This window comes from Herpailurus yagouaroundi, unplaced genomic scaffold (assembly GCF_014898765.1).
Source record: "Herpailurus yagouaroundi ecotype Mexico unplaced genomic scaffold, PumYag 190, whole genome shotgun sequence".
Classification (NCBI taxonomy): Eukaryota; Metazoa; Chordata; class Mammalia; order Carnivora; family Felidae; genus Herpailurus; species Herpailurus yagouaroundi.
The window spans coordinates 1,532,539-1,554,467 of NW_024412421.1; the positions used below are offsets into that span (position 1 = coordinate 1,532,539).

The 21,929-nt window shown below is 37.0% G+C and overlaps 1 protein-coding gene and 1 non-coding gene across 4 annotated transcripts in view; both read right to left on the minus strand.

The window, feature by feature from the left end:
• The window catches only part of ITFG1 (integrin alpha FG-GAP repeat containing 1), a 367,923-nt gene that overhangs the window by 88,091 nt on the left and 257,903 nt on the right, over window positions 1–21,929 (minus strand). For 2 of the 3 annotated variants that reach the window (XM_040497933.1, XM_040497934.1), the window contains one exon: window positions 14,049–14,092. The exons of the other annotated variant lie outside the window; for it this stretch is intronic. In XM_040497933.1, coding sequence (XP_040353867.1) covers window positions 14,049–14,092 — 44 coding nt within the window. The remainder of the gene's footprint in view (window positions 1–14,048; window positions 14,093–21,929) is intronic. 3 annotated transcript variants of the gene reach the window in all.
• LOC121010074 (U6 spliceosomal RNA) lies at window positions 7,649–7,752 on the minus strand. The gene has a single exon (XR_005780995.1). It is a non-coding gene; the product is annotated as a U6 spliceosomal RNA (small nuclear RNA).

The window sequence follows — 21,929 nt, forward strand, 5'->3', positions numbered from 1 at the left end:
CACTTCTCATTCTTCTCAATTGCTTGTAATGGTGTGGATTTTTTTTTTTTTATAGTAGCAATGCACCTTTATTAACCAACACAAATTTTGCAAAGCAGTAAAATGAGAGTTCATAGAATTGAAATTTCGCAGATTTGAAAGGCAGAGAGATTCAAGATGGGAATCATTAAGCTTTCTGAATTGTGTGATATAATATGAAATGTTTATTTACTTTAAATTATTTAGCTCTTAAAAGGCATGATCTGAAAGTATTTATTGTGTAAGTGCTTTCACGTGGCCTATACTATTATGACTTGAGCATACTCAATTTTCATCTGTAACTACAAAATGGTGTGACCTTTTCCTCTTAAGGGCAAACTTAAGGCTATCAGATAGGTATATAAGTGAAGTGTGGGGTCTTGTTGGAATATGTGTGGGAGTAGAATTCCCTTGACAAGCAAGGAAGCAAGTAGTATACCTAAGAAAATATGGATATTTCAGCATTAAATAACCTTTATTAAATTTGCAAATTTTAATTTGCAAGTGATTTAAATTGAGAGAAAGAACAATCATGTAGACGGAAGCACTCCTATTTTGAGCAATAAATCAGAGTATTTCAAATGAGAGAATCTTATAGCTTGTACAGTTTCACAAGAGATAGTTTAAAATGATTTGGAAGGAACATCTCTGAAACAGCAAATATTTGACTGAATGGATATTTAGGGTGCTAGCTTAAAAAGTTTAGTTAATCAGAGAAAGATGAGAGTAACTTTTACTTTCTATTGTTGTTATTCTGCCCAGATGTCTGCAAACATTTTCTCTATAGAGCCAGATAGACAGTAAATATTTTAGGCTTTGTGGACCATAAGGTCTTGCATTGCCAGTTACTTTGATATAGCATTAAAGTAGCCATAGATAATATGTAAATAAATGAGTGCGGCTGTGTCCCAATAATACTTAATTCACAAAAACAGTCAGGAAGCTGGATTTGTCCACTGAATGGTGTTTTCTTGCCCCTGTTCTATTCAACAGAAAGAACAATAAGGCAGAAATTATAAAATTCTAAGTAGTTTGTCTGATATGGATGATCACTCTAGCATAAGGTTTATATGTGCCAATGATGTGTTTTAACGTTTAGAAATGTTTTCCATATACATGGGATAAGGAAAAGGTACTTACTATAAATGGGAAGACTTGTAACAATACATAAAGTAAACAATCTCTTTTTTATCACTTCCTATATTAAATGAGTAATTATCGAGTTCTTCACCATTTCACGAGAGTTTCTTCCTTTTTACAGTAAGACATCTAAGTTCCTGAATTGAACAGAAAAAGATGCAGGTTTTTGGTTTTTTTTTTTTTTTTTTTTTTGTCCCTGGTTTGTAAGTGGGGGAAGAAGGCTGAGTCAGGGTCTAGGAATGGACCTGGTGCTGCTTTGGAGGTCCTGAGTTTCATCTGAAGTTTACAGACACACTTTTGAGGATGTAACCTGTAGTAAGTGGTACAGTAATCTTGGTTGTCTAAGTGTTAAGAGTTCTTGCTTAATGAAACAAATGCATACTAGTTTCTATAAAATGAACTGTTTTCTCTTTGAAATTCCTCCCCCCTACAGAATTCACACTGAGGTCAACGTTCCCCCCTACACATTCCTATGGAGACCTAACATCCAGGATTAGCAAGAAGTGTATTAAATGTCTTTTTTTTCCGAGCTGCCCAAAGAGTGTCTTTGAAGACACTCTTGAATTGTTTTTGCTGTGGACATTTGATTTCCTAAACAATCCAAGCCCATTCCCCTCTTTTATGCTTTTACCCCATCCATTCCTCTCCCATCCCTCCAATTTTTAACTACCTGAATCGGGTATGTTCGCCCAGTTATAAGCACTCCTAACGCTGGGTACTTTACTACTGAAGTGCTCATCATTCTTGTAATTCTTCATATGGTCTTGGATTGTGAATTCCATGAGGTTGGGTACAATTTTGGATTTGTTCACTGCTGTATCCCAATGTTTTATAGTGGAGCCTGGATCATGGTAAGTGCTTAACAACTATTTTTTTTTTTCAATGACTGAAGGAATGATGTGGTTTTATAATTCAGGTCACAAGAATTTACTCTTAGTAGCCCCAGGGCCTACAGCCACGTCAACCTTAGGCACTAAATAAATGATGCCTTCGCATATACTATTTTCCTCTACCTGGACTGCCCTCCTTCTGCTTCTGTACCTACTAAAATCCTAGTCCTTCAAGAATCAAGTCATGGTCACCATGGAAGACTCTACAGGTTGTCCATTTTACCACTCTAGGGGGTGCCACTGACATACACTGTGACATGAATGGTGAAACCCTGGAGCTGTGCAATATAAAGGCCACTCCCAGCTCAAATATCTCATTCTACTAGTATGCTGTACTAGTGTACTAGACTGTGATCTCCATGAGGGCAGTGACTTTTGTCTCATGTAGCACCTTAGAACATAGCAGGAAGTGAATAAATAAATATTGACTGAATACATGAATGACCTCCTCAGTCATAAAAAAATCATTGGTCCTTTATGTCTTACATCTTGTCCTTGCTTCTGGTTTGGCAACTTTTTTTGTGTGGAATGATGTTTATAAGTGCCTCACGATTATGACCCAGTTCCCAGTGATTCTGAATCTTCTTTTTTATACTGGAATGTGAGGGTTTTAGAGAGCCTGTAATAGTAAGATTGAAGGCATGATGCCATATCTACACACAGGCAGATCAACTCTCCACAGAAATTTCTGGAAAGTGGAAAATTCTGGAAAATTTTTGAGAAGTGCTGTTTGAGAGTGAAGGCTCTGGAAACTTAGATAGGAAGCACAAATAAGCCTTAATGGATGACAGTTATACTCACAGGTGCCAGCCCAAACATAAGGTACAGCACCAGGCATTGATGGCTTGAATTGTATAAAAGAGTGGTGTCCCATGTTCTGAAGAGTTGGGGGAAGGGAGGGACTGTGTCATACGTGTGGGTGACCAAACCTCATGTTTTCAGCAATGATATCTAGTATATTGTGATTTAATATTCTGTGTATTTTGGGGTCTCAGATCATACAGGAGCATTTTTTCTCTTGGATTCACTGCAAAGCCCAAGGATTTACTCACACTTTCCTGGACACACCTCACTTAACATGACATTTGTACAATGATGTTTTGTATCAGGCTGAGTAAGTGGTAAAGCAGTCAATCATTGAGTGTATAACCCTGGGTAAGCATTGCCAAACAATGGCCCCTGTGGCAAACCTGGCCTGCATCCTGTTTTTATAAATTTTTATTGGAACACAGATTTTTGCTCATTGTTTACATATTGTCTATGGCTGCTTTTACTTTAGAGTTGAGTAGTTGAGATGGAGACCATGTGACCCACAGAAAGCTGAAACTATTTACTCTCTGGTCTTTTACAGTTTGCCAACTTCTGACTTAGGAGACGAAGCCTCCTTCTGCATTAAAAGAAGTCATGTTGTAATTGCCTATTTTCGTTTTTAAATTGAAGTATAGTTAACATACAATTTTACAGTAGTTTCAGTTTTTATTTTCAAGGCAGAAACATATTTGTTGAAAACATTTCATAAATTGATTTCATAAATTTTGGTAAGAAAAAATTAAGACATTAGCTATTCCTCTGGAATGTTGAGCCCTATACCCCATCATCTAGTAAGTTCACTTTCTGTGTGAAAATCAGTACAAATCTCTCACATTGTCCCAACTTTCCTTTTAAATGTCATGTCTGATATTCGTTTGAGAGAATTCAGAGAAGTTAAATGAAAAAATATTAGTGATCTCTCAAGTTTTCCATTCTAGAAGTAAACAAGGACTATATTTGGCTCATTTTTCTTGTTCTAGGATGTGTCATATTGATGCAACACTGTTTGGGTGCTGTATTATACAGATTGTTTTAAACTAACTGTCCTCTGTATGCCTGTTGAATTATAGAAAATCAGGGTTGGAATACATTTCATTTCTTCATTAGACTATCTTTTTAAGTAGCCTAGACAAATCTTGGGGTTTTTATGTCACTGTTAAGTGCCTGATTATCTAAGGATTTGTTTTAAGGTCTTGGGCTCCTACTTGGAGACTACAGTATATTTTACATCATTGGCTCTGGATGGTAAAACTAAACTGGAAGAACTTGTAAGACACATTGTGTTAGCTAAAATCAATATTAGGTTTAACTATGCAATATAAAGTTTATGATTCTAAAATGTTAGAAAAATAGGTGACTTACATATGGATTTATTTTTCTCACAGGTAATTTTTTTATCTTGTTCATGTTTTTATAAACACTCATGGATATTTTTCCTTATTTTCATTAGTGTTAACTGTATTGCCTAATTTAGTTCAATATTGAATTTTTTCTATTATTTCTTATTTCTTCAAGACATTAAGTTCAGTAAATTATTTATTTAATTTTGGTTATTTTCCTGTTAAAAATGCAAGGAATTTTTCCCTTTGTAAAGGACTATAAAAGGACATTAAATGTAGAAAAATTTCAATTTTTTTCTATCCTTGGTAGAGGAAAGATGATATTGCCACTGTCAGGTGTGATAAATAGGCAAATACTTAGAATTAAAGGTAGAATAATATTTAAAAAAAATATCAAATACATAAATCTGTTTTGATCAATAAATATTTGTTGTAGCAAAGACTAGTGTCTTTTAAAAGATGGGAAGGTAAAAGTACTAAATCAGATTATTTTCCTTAAAATAAAGACAAAGAGAAACTTACTTGGCTTATGCTTTCTCATATTATTCCTACACAGAACAAATACAAGCCTGAGAATATTTCTGATTGAAAAGATGAAAAAAATGTTAAAGATACATCTTGTTCTGCTACATATATTAAAAATCTGTTTGTAGTAACAACTGAAACATCTGTCTCATAATGAGGTATCTCTGAGAACATAAATAAGGGATGTTTTCCCTTTATATCAGGGCTTTGCAGAATGCATTTCTCTTGTGAATAGCTTGTAATTTATTCTGCAAATGTTCAAACTTAACAATGAATATGTTAAGTGATTGTGGTTAAGAGGTGGTATGTGGATTGTGATTGTGGTTAAGAGGTGGTATGGTAAATTTATCAATGAAGGCCCATAAAAAAAGGAAACCAAATTTTAGGAAAAGCTCATTTATTCATACAGAAATATTTATTGTGCTACTATGTGTCAGGCCACTGTGTTAGGGAGTAAGTACAGAATAATAAACAAGACCCAGTCTCCTTCAAGGGCTGAACACAGATAACTCACCAAATACAGAAGTGGTAAGTAGCAGGACTATGCATAGGGTGCTAAGAAACAACAGACGGTATATCCAGACCTATGTCAGTGGGGAGCTCAGGAATGATTCTCAGAGGAAATACTGTCTGAAAGCTGACCTGAAGGTCACATGAAGGACTCTAGGAGAAGGTGGAGAAGAGGAGGCTTCAGGACAGAGAAAAAACATGCAAGAGGCTGGAGATGAGACAGAATGGCAGAACAAGTAGTTATGTGTGGCTGAGAGAGCTGGGAGTGGGTGTGAGGAGAAATGGCAAGGAATATGGCTGAAGAGGTAAACAAAAGCTCAAGCTAGGTCAAACTAGGTCTAACTAGATTTGGACCATTTTTCAAGGACAAAGAGAAGCCACTGAAGGTCTGTATTTTAGAAAGATCACTGGGGTACCTTTTTGAAGGATGGCTCAGATAACTCCCAACAGTCAGGCATGAAAAGCAAGAACAATGATAACCTGGACTAAATGATGATTGGATAGAGGAAGGATATTTAAGGGTTGAGACCAATAACCTAGTAGATCTGGGGGGTAAGGGAAAGGAAAAAGTAACTGAGAAAGGGAACATAAGAGGTGGACTGAGTTTTTGTGGGGAAACACTGGATTTCAGTTTTATCAGTCCCTGTAAGACACTCAGATATAAAGGTCTGAAGCTCAGGAGAGATGGCTGGAAAACAGGTTTGGGAGTGATCAGTATACAAATGGCAAAAACAAGCACCCCAAAACAAAACAAAACACCCACCAAACAAATAGGGGAGAGACTGAGATAACTGAGCGAGTAGAGTGAGAAGAGAACCTAGAGTGAGAGCCTGAGGAGCACCTGCATTTCCAGGTGGGCAGAGTAAATGTCCATAAAGGAAAAGGGAGAATGGCCAGAGAAGTGGAAGGGAGCCAGAAAGCGTGAAAATAAAGGAAACCAAGGAAAGGAGAGTGTTCCTAGGAGTGGTCAGGAGAACCAGGCCTCAGGTCAAATGCTAGATTATGACAGTCGGTTAAGGATATGGAAGTAACTAATTGGGAGAGATCCAATGGTGGACAACTTAATAAATTTGACTGAGCAGAGAAAACCGAGATTAGGTAATAGCTGGAGAGGATGTGAGGTTCTGGAAAATATGCATATTTGCTCTTGCAGATAAGAGAGATTTGGGTACTCCTTAAATGCTGAAGGGAAGGCAGCAACAGAGAGGCGGCGGTTGAATACACAGGCTAGGTAGAATAAACGATGGAATGAGGTCTCTGAGAAGGATGTGGGACTCACAGCATAATTAGTACATTGATTAATAAAAAAAATAGCAAAAGGGATGGGTGTGGATGAAGAGATTATATTTAGTGCTATAGAAGATAACTGAAACTGGTAAGCACGGGCCCTGTGCTATGTTCTAGGACATACAGACAGGCAAAACAGATCCTTCCTCTGTCCTCATGAAACTACTTAAAAGGAATATGCATGGATTCTTTTTGTGTATAGCAGATTAAAGGACTATTTCCAACCCTTTGTTCAATGAGAATACTCATATGCCTGCTTATAGACTCATAATCCATAAAGTGGGAAAAGTCAGCAGGCTTTGGTTAAAAGAATTACCAATTGACAGAGAAAGAAGCTATAATCTCTACTAACACAGTATATGTTATTATTTTTAAAATGTTTTTATTTATTTTTGAGACAGAGAGAGACAGAGCATGAGCAGGGGAGGGGCAGAGAGAGAGGGAGACACAGAATCTGAAGCAGGCTCCAGGCTCTGAGCTGTCAGCACAGAGCCTGACCTGGGGCTCAAACTCACAGACCGTGAGATCATGACCTGAGCTGGAGTCGGACACTTAACCTACTGAACCACCCAGGCGTCCCCACAATATATGTTATACTGTGAATAAAAGATTAAAAAAATTAGTTTGGTATTTAAAGAGAAAAGTCAGGAAGTAGGAATAAAAATACTCTTTAGATTCACAGATGTTTATGGTAGCTCTCACTAAAAATATTGATATCCATATTTCATAAATTTGTGATATATATCAAAAAAGATTTACATTATAAGAAAGAAGTCATGAAGTCAAATAGACCTCTAGTCTTATCTTGAAGGCAAACAGAACACCAGAATTTCTCAAAAATTTGGAACTCATTATCCTTGCTAATACAGGGATGTTATAGAGGCAGGAAAATAACCATTACCATTGACAAAGAATAGCAGATACACTTTTTGAGTATTTATTGTGTATTAGACCTCTGCTCTGATTTGCCTACATTAATTCTCTAATCCTAATAAAAACCTTAGGAGGTAGTGTAGTAGGCAGAATAATAGTCCCCTAAAGATGTTCACATCCTAGCTCCCAAAACCTGTTGATAATCTTATATTGCAAAAGGGAATTTGCCAATGTGATTAAGGATTTTTTTCCCTTAAGAATGTGGAATGCTTCATGAATTTGCATGTCGCTCTTACCCAGGAGCGATGCTAATCTCTCTATCACTCCAATTTTAGTATATGTGTTGCTGAAGCAAACACATGATTAAGGGTCTTGAGATGGAGAGATTATCTTGGATTGTCCAGATGGACCCAATATAATCACTACAGTCCTTATAAGTGAAAGAGGAAGGCAGGATTGGGTTAGGGTCAGTGGTATGAAGATGCTACATGGTTGGATTTAGAGATGGATAGAAAGGCCATAAGCCAAGGAATATAGGTGGCCTTGAGAAGTTAAGGGCAAGGGAATGGATTCTCCTTAAAGCCTCCAAAGGAATGGAGTCCTGCTCTGTGAAGCGTATTTGTATTTTTGACTTCCACAACTGTAAAAGGATATATTTGTGCTGTTTGAGGCCACTAAATGTACGGTAATTTGTTACAGCAGGAATAGGAAGCTAACATAAATGCATACAATTAGTTCCCCATTATACAGATGTGGAGAATAAGGCTTAATAGGAGTTGTATAACTTCCCCAAAGTTACTGAACACAGTTGAAGAAATTCTGATTTTACATTCTCATTTTCCCTTTGAAGTAGGAATCTAGGTCAATGACTGAGAAATGAACGTGGGGATGGATTTAAGAAGATGTTGGAAAGGATATAAAATAGTTTTTATGAAAAAATGGGAGTTTCTGGTCTAACATGTAAAAAGTCCTTATCTTAGAGAGATATACATGGAAGTATTTACAGAATATAAGACATAATGGATTTTCCTTAAGGAAATAGCTTAAGAGGGGCTGTGAATGGAATTAGTAGGTGGTGGTATATGATGATAGTGCTGAAGCTGGAAGGTAGTATGGACACAAGGAGTTTTATTATATTAACCTATACTTCTATAGATGTTCAAATTTAAAAAAAAGTTAAACAAATTTCAAGGAAAAGAACAATAAATGACACAGAGGAAGACATATTGATAAAAGCCATGAAGTAACAAGAACAACTTTTAAAGTAAAGCAACACTCACAGAGAAGCTATCAGTGGTGACTGAGGAAAAGTAAGTAGCATAGGGAGGAGGGTCAGGGAAGGTGAGAAGGAGGGATAGCCACGGGGCACAATAAAACTTTTAGATATAGTATGTGTTTCATTATATTGGCATGATATATCCATATGTAATGGATATATATATCCAAATAAATATATATATTGTGTATATATATATAATATATACATCATAACATCAAATTGAATATATTCATTATGTACAGCTTATTGCATGTCAGTTATGTTGTAATAAAGCTATAACAAGGAAAAATAAAGCAATACTGATAAAAATGCAAGGAGAGGGGCTCTTGGGTGCCTCAGACAGTTAAGCATCTGACTTTTGATTTTAGCTCAAGTCATGCTTTAATAGTTCATGACATTGAGCCCCACGTCAGGCTCTATGCTGACAGTATGAAGCCTGTTTGGGATTCTCTCTCCCTCTCTCTCTCCCCTTCTCCTGCTCTCTCAAAATAAATTTACTTAAAAAAAATCTTTAAAGAAAAAATATGAGGAGAGTTTCTGGTCTGACCTGTAAAGAGCTTGGAAGTCCTAACTCCTCAGAAAAAGAACAAAAAAGCTGAAGTAAAAAAGCAATTCTCCTTAGATTCAGAGAACTCAGGTCACAGGGCAAACTGCTACCCTGACACTGGAGAGAGGGGTGGATACAGAATCACAGCTTACTGGGAGCAGAGGCCTAGAAGCAGATGACTGAAACTGGAGCTAGTACTGGTAGGACACTTAAACTGTAATGGAAAAATTGCTGGAAGCTCAATAGGAACTAGTTTGAGAATTCAAACTCTGGAAGAGGGAGGTAAACAGTCTTAGAGGAGCCCCACGCTTTTGTGAGTTTTACCTCCAGAAGTCCCACCAGATTCTCAGGGGTAAGATTGGGTCAGAACTCTCATGCTTCTAGCACAGGGAGGGGAAGTAAGCATTCTGACATAGGCCCAGAGCCCTTGGTTGTTAACACCTCACCCTCAAGGAAAACTATTTTACCAGATCTTAAGTGACCTGGGTTTAACCTGGGGGAAAGGAAATGCCTAACTTTAGCCCTTTCTGGCCTTCCTGTCTTGCCCATGGGGGAGGGGAAGCAAAGAAGAAGCACATGTGTATGCCACATCCCAGGGACACAGGCTCACTAAAAGCCTGAGACCTATTCATAGGAGTATAGGATGCATTTTCTAACTCCTGCTCCTTACCACCACATCAACTGGGCTTCTGTCTTATAATGGGATTATACCTAAAAGCACTGCAAGCCTCAGACCCTGTTTAAGAAGTGTGAGAAAAACACAAAGACAATAGGGAAGAAAAAAGACACTGGAGAAAACTGCTTCCTCTGACAGCATAGCTACTGCAAACAGTAAACACAGTTGTTAGAGTTATCCTAGCTGGATAAACATAAAACCTCATGCTAAAGGTCCATCTACCTTAGTTCCTTTCACCCAATATATAATATCCGATTTTCAACAAAAAATTTCAAGGCATGCTAAAAGGCAGAAAACAAAGTTTGAATGGACAAAGCAAGCATTGGTACCAGATTCAGATATAGCAGAATGTTAGAATTAGCAGACCAGAAATTTAAAAGAACTATGATTAATACATTAAGGGCTCTACTGGAAAAAGTAGACAGCATGCAAAAACAGACTGTTAATACAAGCAGAGAGATGGAAACTCTTAAGAATCAAACAGAAATGATAGAAATAATAAAAATGAAGAAAGCCTGGATACGGCTGAACAAAGGATCAGTGAGCTTGAAGATCTAGCAATAGAAACTTCCAAAACTGAAACACACAGAGAAAAACTAATGAAAAAATTGAACAGAACTGTGGGACAAAGGTGTAACATATGTGTCACTGGATTACTGGAAGGAGAAGGAGAGAAAGGAAAGAAAGAAATGTTTGAAATAACATGACAATTTTCCAAAATTAGTGACAGATATCAAACCACAGATCCAGGAAGCTTAGAGAACACCAAACAGGAAAAATACTAAAAACCTGTATTTATCTATGCATATCATATTCAATCAGCAGAAAACCCAAGACAAAGAGAAAATCCTGAAAGTAATCAGAGAAAAGGAATGGGTGAAAAGATGACTAGGAATCCATATAAGACTATGATACAATTAAGAATGCTCATTTCAGGTAAAGACTATGAACTACTGGTGGTACCAATATGCAAGTATGTTTATTATTTTTTTTAGAAATGCCCAGGAGCCTAGGTCTAGGACTGAAGAAGGTAAATAGCTTGGACTAACCCAGGGCTATAATTTTGTTAGGCAGGTACAGTAGAAGGAGAGTGCTTAATGGGAGTTAAAAGTAATGGCAGGAGTGAGGTTGATGTATGGTAGCTACACGAGGAAGGTAAAGGCAGGAGTGGGCTGATTACAGGTCAAGAGACAGCCTTAAAGTTGAACAGGTGTAGTAATGGAAAATAGTTTGTAGTCAAATAGCTGAATGGATGGCATTAAAATTTCAAAAGTAGGGTACCTGGGTAGCCCAGTAGGTTAAGCCTCTGACTCTTGATTTTAGGTCAGGTCATGATCTCACACTTTGTGAGATGAAGCCCTGAGTCGGGCTCTGGGCTGACAGCATGAAGCCTGCTGGGAGTTTCTCTCTTCCTTTCTCTCTGCCCCTCCCCTGCTCGCCTGCATGCCTCTCTCTCAAAATAAATAAACAAACAATAAAAAAATTTCTAAAGTAAAATAGTTCTGGTAGATAAGGTCCAGAGTATGACCAGGGGTTTTCAAAATGGAGATGAAGGAATTTGGGTGGGATTGGTTTCTGATTTGAATAATTCTTTCCTTTCTTCATGTTATCAAATAGGTTGCCTATATCAGGTGGGAACATATTAGTAGCAAAAGAGCTATCCAACTCATAAATTAACTCAAGTGGTAAAGAATATCATGTGGTAGGTACATTTTCCCTCTTAGTTTCACATAGGGTCATATACCTGATGTAAAACTTTATACTATGTTCAGTACAAAGCAATATGAAGAAGGCCTACTTCTTTTTTTTTTCTTTTTTTTCAACTTTTTTAAATTTTTTTAATTTTTTTTTATTTTTGGGACAGAGAGAGGCAGAGCATGAACAGGGGAGGAGCAGAGAGAGAGGGAGACACAGAATCGGAAACAGGCTCCAGGCTCCGAGCCACCAGCCCAGAGCCTGACGCGGGGCTCGAACTCACGGACCACGAGATCATGACCTGGCTGAAGTCGGACGCTTAACCGACTGCGCCACCCAGGCGCCCCAAGGCCTACTTCTTCATAAAATACAAGAGGGCATACATTTGATATATGGAAAACTGGGGAAGTATAGTGTGCATTTGTTTCTTTTAGGTTGTCATAAAATTGTGATTTGTGATATCAGTGGGGCAGGAAAATGATATATGTGAAGGCAGTTCAGCAGGATCTGAATTTCAAAGAAAATAATAAATGGACGAATGGGAGGCAGATCTGTCACCAAAAAAAAGCCCAAAGGTGCAGGACTGTTGGAGTAATCATCGTAAGAACATCTCTCTGCATGGTGAATTTTACTTATGTGACTTTCTAAAAAAATTTTTTTTAAACGTTTATTATTGAGAGACAGAGAGACACAGAGTGTGAGCAGGAAAGGGGAAGAGAGAGGAGGAGACACAGAATCTGAAGCAGGCTCCAGGCTGTCAGCACAGAGCCCGATGCAGGGCTCGAACCCACAAACCGGGGGATCATGACCTGAGCTGAAGTTGGACACTTAATCGACTGAGCCACCCAGGCACCCCAACTTATGTGACTTTCTAAATGAAAGTTCTCCATACAATTAAAGTTGCTTTTTTTTTAAGATAAAGAGAATGGGAACATTATTGATCTCAGAAGTATTACCTGCAGCTGCTTTAATCATACAGCCTTTCCTATCCACTTTTCTGCCAGAACTTATAGGTAAAATGAGTGGGTTTCATTTCAATGTTTTACAGTTCTTTGCTTGACCATGTAATGAATATGGTCAATGACAGGAAGCAAGAGGAATTGAATAATTCACAGATTAGGTAGACAATACCTAAATCACCAAGTTAATCTTAAGCCTCTGATTAATTACATCTATACTTTAAAATTTTTAAAAAACAGACTTTCTTGTTTAGAGCAGTTTTAGATTCATAGCCAAATTAAGTAGAAAGTACAGAGAGTTCTCATACATCTTCTGCATTCCCCTCCCCATAGCCTCCCCTACTATATACATCTACATTTTTATGATATGAAAGCAGATGGACTTGACCAGGCACTCATATACATTCATAATAGATGTGATGCATTGTCCAGATATTTTCTTCAGGACTGAGGCACTTATTCCCTGAGCTCCTCAGTGTTGGCTGCTGATAGCTCACAGCCGGGTTCCTACCTGGACACTGTTTTCAGCCAAAGGGAGCTGGCTCCTACGAGCTATAAGCCTTTCCTGGAGACTACCTGCAGGCGAAGTCTGATTAAAGCAGGAATACAAACGCCTGGCTTCTCTGTCTCTATTTGAGCCATTTCTGAAGGGCCAATAGCTGTTGCTTTGGTGTTGAGTCTAAATTAAATCTCTGCATGCAAATCTCTGGGTTAGGGTCTGTTTCCACATGTCTCAAATATGTGAAGTTTCCTAACCATACACAAAATGTTGGTCTTGCAGTACTTAACTGGGGTAGTAAAAGTATGAGACTATAACCAGAACACCTAGCTTTGTGCTGTTCCAGTACTTCATAGCTCTATGATTAGATAATTTAATTTCACTAAGCTTTAGTTTCCTCATCTTTACATGGGGGGGTAATTCCTCATGAAACAAGGTTATTATGAGGACCCAAGCAGGGATACGCCCACACCCATACACAATATAATATTCTTATTATAATTTATATGAACTGGCAATTTAAAAAACTAAGCCTAATTATTTTTACACTTTGTTATTTCACTGAAGCACAGAAAGTCAATATTAAGACTATACCAAAAAAAAAATCATTAATTATTTACTATATGCTTGACCTTCAGTTATGTACCAGGTATACATGATGAGAGGGTTCTTGACCTTAAGGGATGCCAGTCTAGTATAGAGAGGCATTTAATATAGAGACGTGAGCTCAAGTATTATATATGCTAAAATGGCGGTAGTATGCCTTATGCCAAGAAACTATGGGAAGGTATCAGAAAAGCCTTCATAAAGGAGGTGAATCTTGAGGTGAGAATCTTTTAGACAAGGTATTTTATTCTCAGTAAAGTTTTTTGAGCACTAAAGGATACTTTAATCACTTCTAAATAATAACAACTTGAATGTAACTTATAAGTATTTTGTGAGTATCTATTATGCAGAATATTTTCACTGAAAATTTTACAACTGAGGTTTGTTTACTTACTGTTATCTTACGAGGACAGTCATTAGAACACAGACCACTAAGAACTGTGGAAAAATAAAGAAAAGGCTATTACTACTATATTATTACTTTAGCTTATATTTAAAGTTAACTCTAATTTTTCCCCTATAATCTATTAACATGCTCTACTGAATCATAATCACAGGCAGAAACCAAATCAATTCCTTTAGATCTGAGTAAATCAAGTTTCTATTGTTTATTTTATACTGATATTTTAAAAGCTTTTATTAAGCAGTTAAGATGTTGCTGTTTTGTGAAATATACAGGTGAAATAATTAATTATATTTATATCATACTATACCTACTGTTGGTTCTATTTTCCAAGTATAAGACTTAGAATCTCACAGAAGTGCTAAATGCAAACCAATTAAAATGTATGCTGAGAAAAACATTTTATATCTCATATTAGACTTTTTCCCACTTATCTAGTCAAAGTTGTTGGGTCAAAGATTTTGGGCACCCTTGATAACTATTATGGAGAACACAACTATAAAGAATTGACGGGCCTATAACAAATACACAAAAATAATTTAATGACACATTTATTCTATGATCACCAAAAAAGAAAAGGTTAGAGTATCTGAATATTCTTTATATAAGTAACATGAGTTTTGAAATATAATTATATTACCACCTCTTCATGTGAAGTGATACCTCTATAAGAAAGTGGACATTACCACTCCTGTAACTTTATTCAACACAGTGTTGAAAATCCTAACCTCAGCAATCAGATAACAAAAAGAAATAAAAGACATCAGGGGTGGCTCAGTCGTTAAGTATCCAACTTCGGCTCAGGTCATGATCTCATGGTCCGTGAGTTCGAGCCCCATGTCAGGCTCTGTGCTGTCAGTTCAGAGCCTGGAGCTTGCAGAGGATTCTGTGTCTCCCTCTCTCTCAGCTCCTCCCCCTCCCCTGCTCTCTGTCTCTCAAAAAAATGAATAAATGTTAAAAAAATTAAAAAAAAAAAGAAACAGAAATAAAAGACATCCAAATTGGCAAGGAGGAAGTCAAACTTTCACTCTTCACAGATGACAGGATATTCTTTGTGGAAAACCCAAAGGATTCCACAAAAAACTGCTAGAACTGATACATGAATTCAGCAAAGTCACAGGACATAAAATCAATGCACAGAAATCAGTTGCATTTCTATACACCAAAAGAAGCAGCAGAAACAGAAATCAAGGAGTTTATCTCATTTACAATTGCACCAAAACCCATAAAATACCTAGGAATAAACCTAACTAAAGAGGTGAAAAAATCTATACACTGAAAACTATAGAAAGCTTATGAAAGAAATTGAAGACGCAAAGAAATGGAAAAACATTCCACGCTCATGGACTGAAGAACAAATGCAGTTAAAATGTCGATAGCACCCAAAGCAATCTACGTATTCAATGCAATCCCTATCAAAATAACACCAGCATTCTTTACAGAGCTAGAACAAACAATCCTAAAATTTGTATGGAACCACAGAAGACCCTGAATAGCCAAAGCAATGTTGAAAAAGAAAACCAAAGCTGGAGGCATCACATTTCCGGACTTCAAGCTGTTTTGCAAAGCTGTAATCATCAAGACAGTATGGTACTGGCACGAAAACAGACACACAGATCAATGGAACAGAAAAGAGAACCCAGAAATAGACTCACAAACATGGTCAACTAATCTTTGACAAAGCAGGAAGGTGTATCCAATGGAAAAAAGACAGTCTCTTCAGCAAATGGTGCTGGGAAAACTGGACAGCAACATGCAGAAGAATGAACCTGGACCACTTTCTTACACCATGCACAAAAATAAACTCAAAATGGGTAAAAGACCTAAATGTAAGAGAGGAAACCATCAAAATCCTAGAGGAGGAAATAGGCAACAATCTCTTTGTCCTCAGTTGCAGCAACTTCTCACTTGACATGTGTCCAGAGGCAAAGGAAACAAAAGCAAAAATGAACTACTGGGACCTCATCAAAATAAAAAGCTTCTGCACAGTGAAGGAAACAATCAGCAAAACTAAAAGGCAATCGATGGAATAGGAGAAGATATTTGCAAATGACATATCAGATACAGGGTTAGTATCCAAAATCTATAAAGAATTTATCAAACTCAACACCCAAAACACAAATAATCCAGTGAAGAAATGGGCAAAAGACATGAATAGACACTTTTCCAAAGAAGACATCCAGATGGCTAATAGACACATAAAAAGATGCTCAACAGGGGCGCCTGGGTGGCGCAGTCGGTTAAGCCTCCGACTTCAGCCAGGTCACGATCTCGCGGTCTGTGAGTTCGAGCCCCGCGTCCGGCTCTGGGCTGATGGCTCAGAGCCTGGAGCCTGTTTCCAATTCTGTGTCTCCCTCTCTCTCTGCCCCTCCCCCGTTCATGCTCTGTCTCTCTCTGTCCCAAAAATAAATAAACGTTGAAAAAAAAATTAAAAAAAAAAAAGATGCTCAACATCACTCATCATCAGGGAAATATAAATCAAAACCACAATGAAATACCACCTCACACATGTCAGAATGGCTAACATTAACAACTCAGTCAACAACAGATGTTGGCAAGGACGTGGAGAAAGATGAAGTGCTTTTGCACTGCTGGTGGGAATACAAACTGGTGTAGCCACTCTGGAAAGCAATATGGAGGGTCCTCAAAATTCTAAACATAGGACTACCCTATGACTCAGCAATTGCACTACTAGGTATTAAAGGATACAAAAACACTGATTTGAAGGGGTACATGCCCCCAATGTTTATAGCAGCACTATCGACAACAGCCAAATTATGGAAAGAACCCAAATGTCTACTGAGTGACAAATGGATAAAGAAGATGTGGTATATATATACAATGGAATGTTACGCGGCAATCAAAAAGAATGAAATCTTGCAATTTGCAACAACATGGATGGAACTAGAGTGTATTATGCTAACCAAAATAAGTCAGAGAAAGACAAATATCACAGGATTTCACTCATATGTGCAATATAAGAAACAAAACAGATGAACACAGGGGAAGGGAAGCAAAAATAATATAAAAACAGAGAGGGAGACAAACCATAAGAGACTCTTAAATACAGAGAGCAAACTGAGGGTTGCTGCTGGGGTGCTGGGTGGGGTATGGGCTAAATGAGTGATGGGTACTAAGGAGGGCACTTGTTGGGTTGAGCATTGGATGTTATATGTAAGTGATAAATCACTAAATTTATTCCTGAAATCATTATTACACTATATGTTAACTAACTTGGATTTAACTTAAAAAAAAAAAAAAAAGTGGCCATTATGTGCTATTAAATATTCTATATGTTATGCATTAAAGAGGGATGGCATACAGTTGTGCTTGGTAAACATGAATTATTTCAATAAAAACTGTAAATTTTTCATTCAAACATATCCATAGGAAAAAGGTATGTTACTTAGGTTAGGTATACAAAGTATATATAAGGTCTATACAGTATATACAGGACACCTGAAAATAAGCATGGCATACTTCACCACAAAGAAGATACCTGTTTGTTGACTATAGTGCACTTACATGAACTACAATCTGAGGAGACAGTAAACTAAACGTTTTATATTTGGAAAACAGTTTTCATTATTTAAGTTTCTTATCATAGCACAGTGCCTGGTTCTCTTTTATTCTCAAACTTTCCACGACCTAACTTTTTCTTTGTTCCTCTCTTCCCTCAACTCCAGGCAGATACTGGTCATTCTTTTCTTCTTGTCACAAAATGATTTTCATAAACTTCATTAAAATCATTATCTTGCTGAATAGTAATTATTTTCTCACAAGTCTGTCTTTGAACTAGTATGTAAGCTCTGCATCATTTTCTCCTTATTTTCTCAGGGTCTAACCCAACATATTTGCTCAATAAGTACCTGTTGAAGGAGGAAAAATATTGATTATTCAATAAATGGTCCTGGATAGTTGTCTATTTGGTGGAAAATAAACATAGATTTTAACTCATAACATAAAAATTATATCTGGCAAAGACACAAATAATATAAAGAACTCATATTTTATTTTTTTAATTTTAATTTTTTAAAAAATTTACACCCAAATTAGTTAGCATATAGTGCAGCAATGATTTCAGGAGTAGATTCCTTAGTGCCCTTTACCCATTTAGCCCATCCCCCCTCCCACAACCCCTCCAGTAACCCTCAGTTTGTTCTCCATATTTATGAGTCTCTTATGTTTTGTCCCCCTCCCTGTTTTTATATTATTTTGTTTCCCTTCACTTATGTACATCTGTTTTGTCTCTTAAAGTCCTCATATGAGTGAAGTCGTATGATGTTTGTGTTTCTCTGGTTGACTAATTTCACTTAGCATAATACTCTCCAGTTCCATCCACGTAGTTGCAAATGGCAAGATTTCATTCTTTTTGATTGCTGAGAAATACTCCATTGTATGTATGTGCATACACACACACACACACACCACATCCTCTTTATCCACTCATCCATCGATGGACATTTGGGCTTTTTCCATAATTTGGCTATTGTTGATAGTGCTGCTATAAACATTGGGGTGCACGTGTCCCTTTGAAACAGCACACCTTTATCCCCTGGATAAATAACTAGTAGTGCAGTTGCTGGGTCGTAGGGTAGTTCTATTTTTAGTTTTTTGAGGAACCTCCATACTGTTTTCCAGAGTGGCCACACCAGCTTGCATTGCCAGCAACAATGCAAAAGAGATCCTCTTTCTCCGCATCCTCGCCAACATCTGTTGTTGCCTGAGTTGTTCATGTTAGCCATTCTGACAGGTGTGAGGTGGTATCTCATTGTGTTTTTGATTTGTATTTCCCTGATGATGAGTGAAGTTGAGCATTTTTTTCATGTGTCGGTTAGCCATCTGGATGTTTTCTTTGGAGAAGTGTCTATTCATGTTTTTTGCCCATTTCTTCACTGGATTGTTTGATTTTTGGGTGTTGAGTTTGATAAGTTCTTTATAGATTTTAGAGAACTCTTATATTTTAATAGAAAGACAGGCCAATTAAAAATTGGGCAAAGCATCTGAATAGGCACTTTTCCAAAGTAGATACAGAGATATACAAAGCTCAGGAAAAGATGCTCAGCATCATTAGCAATCAGGGAAACCAAACCACATCCACAGTGCAACGCATATTTGCAATATCCAAGAGGTGGAAGTAACCCAATAAATGTCTGACAAATAAGTGGAAATAAATAAAATGTGGTATATATACACAATGGAACCTTATTCAGCTTTAAGAAGAAATCCTGTCACATGTTACAACATGAATGAACCTTGAAGACATTATGCTAAGTGAAACAAGCCAGTCACAAAAAGACAAATACTGTATGATTCCATTATGCAAGGTATCTAACAGTGAAATTCACAGAAACAAAAAGCAGAATGGTGGCTAAGGGTGAGGAGAAGAGGGGCAGTTGATAAATGGGTATACAGTTTCATTTGTGCAAGATGCAAAAGTTCTGGAGATCTGTTCAACAACATGAATATACTTAACACTACCAAACTGTACATTAAAAAAAGGTAAGATAGTAAATTTTATGTTGTTTTTTGTTTTTTACCACAATAAAACAAAATGGTTAAGATGGTAACAAAACAAAATGAAATAAACTCCCAAGATACCATTTCATACTAATTAGGATGGGTACAATAAAAAAGTCAGATAATAATGTTGGTAAGGATGTAGAGAAATAGGTCCCTCAAACATTTCCGGTAGGAATGTAAAATGGTTGAGCTGCTTTGGAAAACAACCTGGCAATTCCTTAAAAGGATAGACACAGAGTTCCCATTTAACCCAGCAATTCCATTCCTAGGTATATCTCAAGAGGTATTAAAGTTGAGAAATGAAAACATACGTCCACATGAAAAACTGACATGAATGTTCACAGTAGTATTATTCATAATTGCCCAAAGTCATCAGCTGATGAATAAATAAGATGTGGTATATTCATATAATGAAATATTATTTGGCAATTAAAAGGAATAAAGTACTGATAATGCTACAATATGGATGGATTTTAAAAACATTATGTATGGTAAGTGAACGAAGTCAGTCACAAAAGACTACACTTTATATGATTCCATTTATATGAAATGTCTGGGATAGGCAAATTTATGGACACAGAAAGTAGTGGCTGCCTAGGGCTGGGGTAGGATGGGGTGGGGATAGGGGATTGAGAGTGATTACTAAAGGGCTTCTGTGGTAATAAACATTTTTAAAATGTATTGTGGTGATGGCTGCATAATTCTGTGAATAAGCTCAAAGCCACTTAAGTGTACACTTCAAATGGGTGAATAGTATGGTACATGAATTATATCTCAAAGCTGTTGCAAAATAAAAAAGACCATAAAAATTTAAAAACTAATGAAGGGATAAACTTTCTTTTAAACATACATTACAAAGGCATACTGTTGCTCGTATACAAAGATCTTCTAGGTATGAGTTCAAAGATCATAATCCAATAGAAACAAAGGATATCAAGAAGCAATATCTGAAAGAAAATGCAAATAATCAAAAGCCATGAAAACACTCAACCTTACTAGTCAGGGGAAAAAAATCAATTTTATACCTAATAGGCACAAAATAAAAGGCTGAGAAAAATGTCTGCAGGAAAACAATAAAATCAAAGACAAATGACAAACTAGGAAAAATACTTGCAACACATGTCACAAAGGATTAACTTCCGTAATATATACTATGGTGCATTTATAAATAAGACAATGAAAAAGGGTAAGGACTGTTTGTAAAAATAAAAATACAGATGGCTCTTACACATATGAAAAGATGCTGAAATTTACTCAGTATAAGAAAGACACAAAATAAAAGAGACAATACTTTCACTTACATGATTGGCAAAACTAAAAAAGTTAATAACCCGTTGGGTTTATCCATTTTGAGTTTATTTTTGTGAATGGTGTGAGAAAGTAGTCTAGTTTCAACCTTCTGCATGTTGCTGTCCAGTTCTCCCAGCACCATTTGTTAAAGAGACTGTCTTTTTTCCATTGGATGTTCTTTCCTGCTTTGTCAAAGATGAGTTGGCCATACGTTTGTGTGTCTAGTTCTGGGGTTTCTATTCTATTCCATTGGTCTATGTGTCTGTTTTTGTGCAAATACCATGCTGTCTTGATGATGACAGCTTTGTAGTAGAGGCTAAAGTCTGGGATTGTGATGCCTCCTGCTTTGGTCTTCTTCTTCAAAATTACTTTGGCTAAGCATAAGAGACTGTTGAGAACTGAGAGCAAACTGAGGGTTGATGGGGGGTGGGAGGGAGGAGAGGGTGGGTGATGGGTATTGAGGAGGGCACCTTTTGGGATGAGCACTGGGTGTTGTATGGAAACCAATTTGACAATAAATTTCATATATAAATAAAAAAAAACCCAAAAAACAAAAAAACAAAATTACTTTGGCTATTCGGGGCCTTTTGTGGTTCCATATGAATTTTAGGATTGCTTGTTCTAGTTTCGAGAAGAATGCTGGTGCAATTTTGATTGAATGTGAGACAGGAAACCATCAAAACCCTAGAGGAGAAAGCAGGAAAAGACCTCTCTGACCTCAGCCGTAGCAATCTCTTACTCGACACATCCCCAAAGGCAAGGGAATTAAAAGCAAAAGTGAATTACTGGGACCTTATGAAGATAAAAAGCTTCTGCACAGCAAAGGAAACTGCCAACAAAACTAAAAGGCAACCAACGGAATGGGAAAAGATATTTGCAAATGACATATCGGACAAAGGGCTAGTATCCAAAATGTATAAAGAGCTCACCAAACTCCACACCCGAAAAGCAAATAACCCAGTGAAGAAATGGGCAGAAAACATGAATAGACACTTCTCTAAAGAAGACATCTGGATGGCCAACAGGCACATGAAAAGATGCTCAACGTCGCTCCTCAGC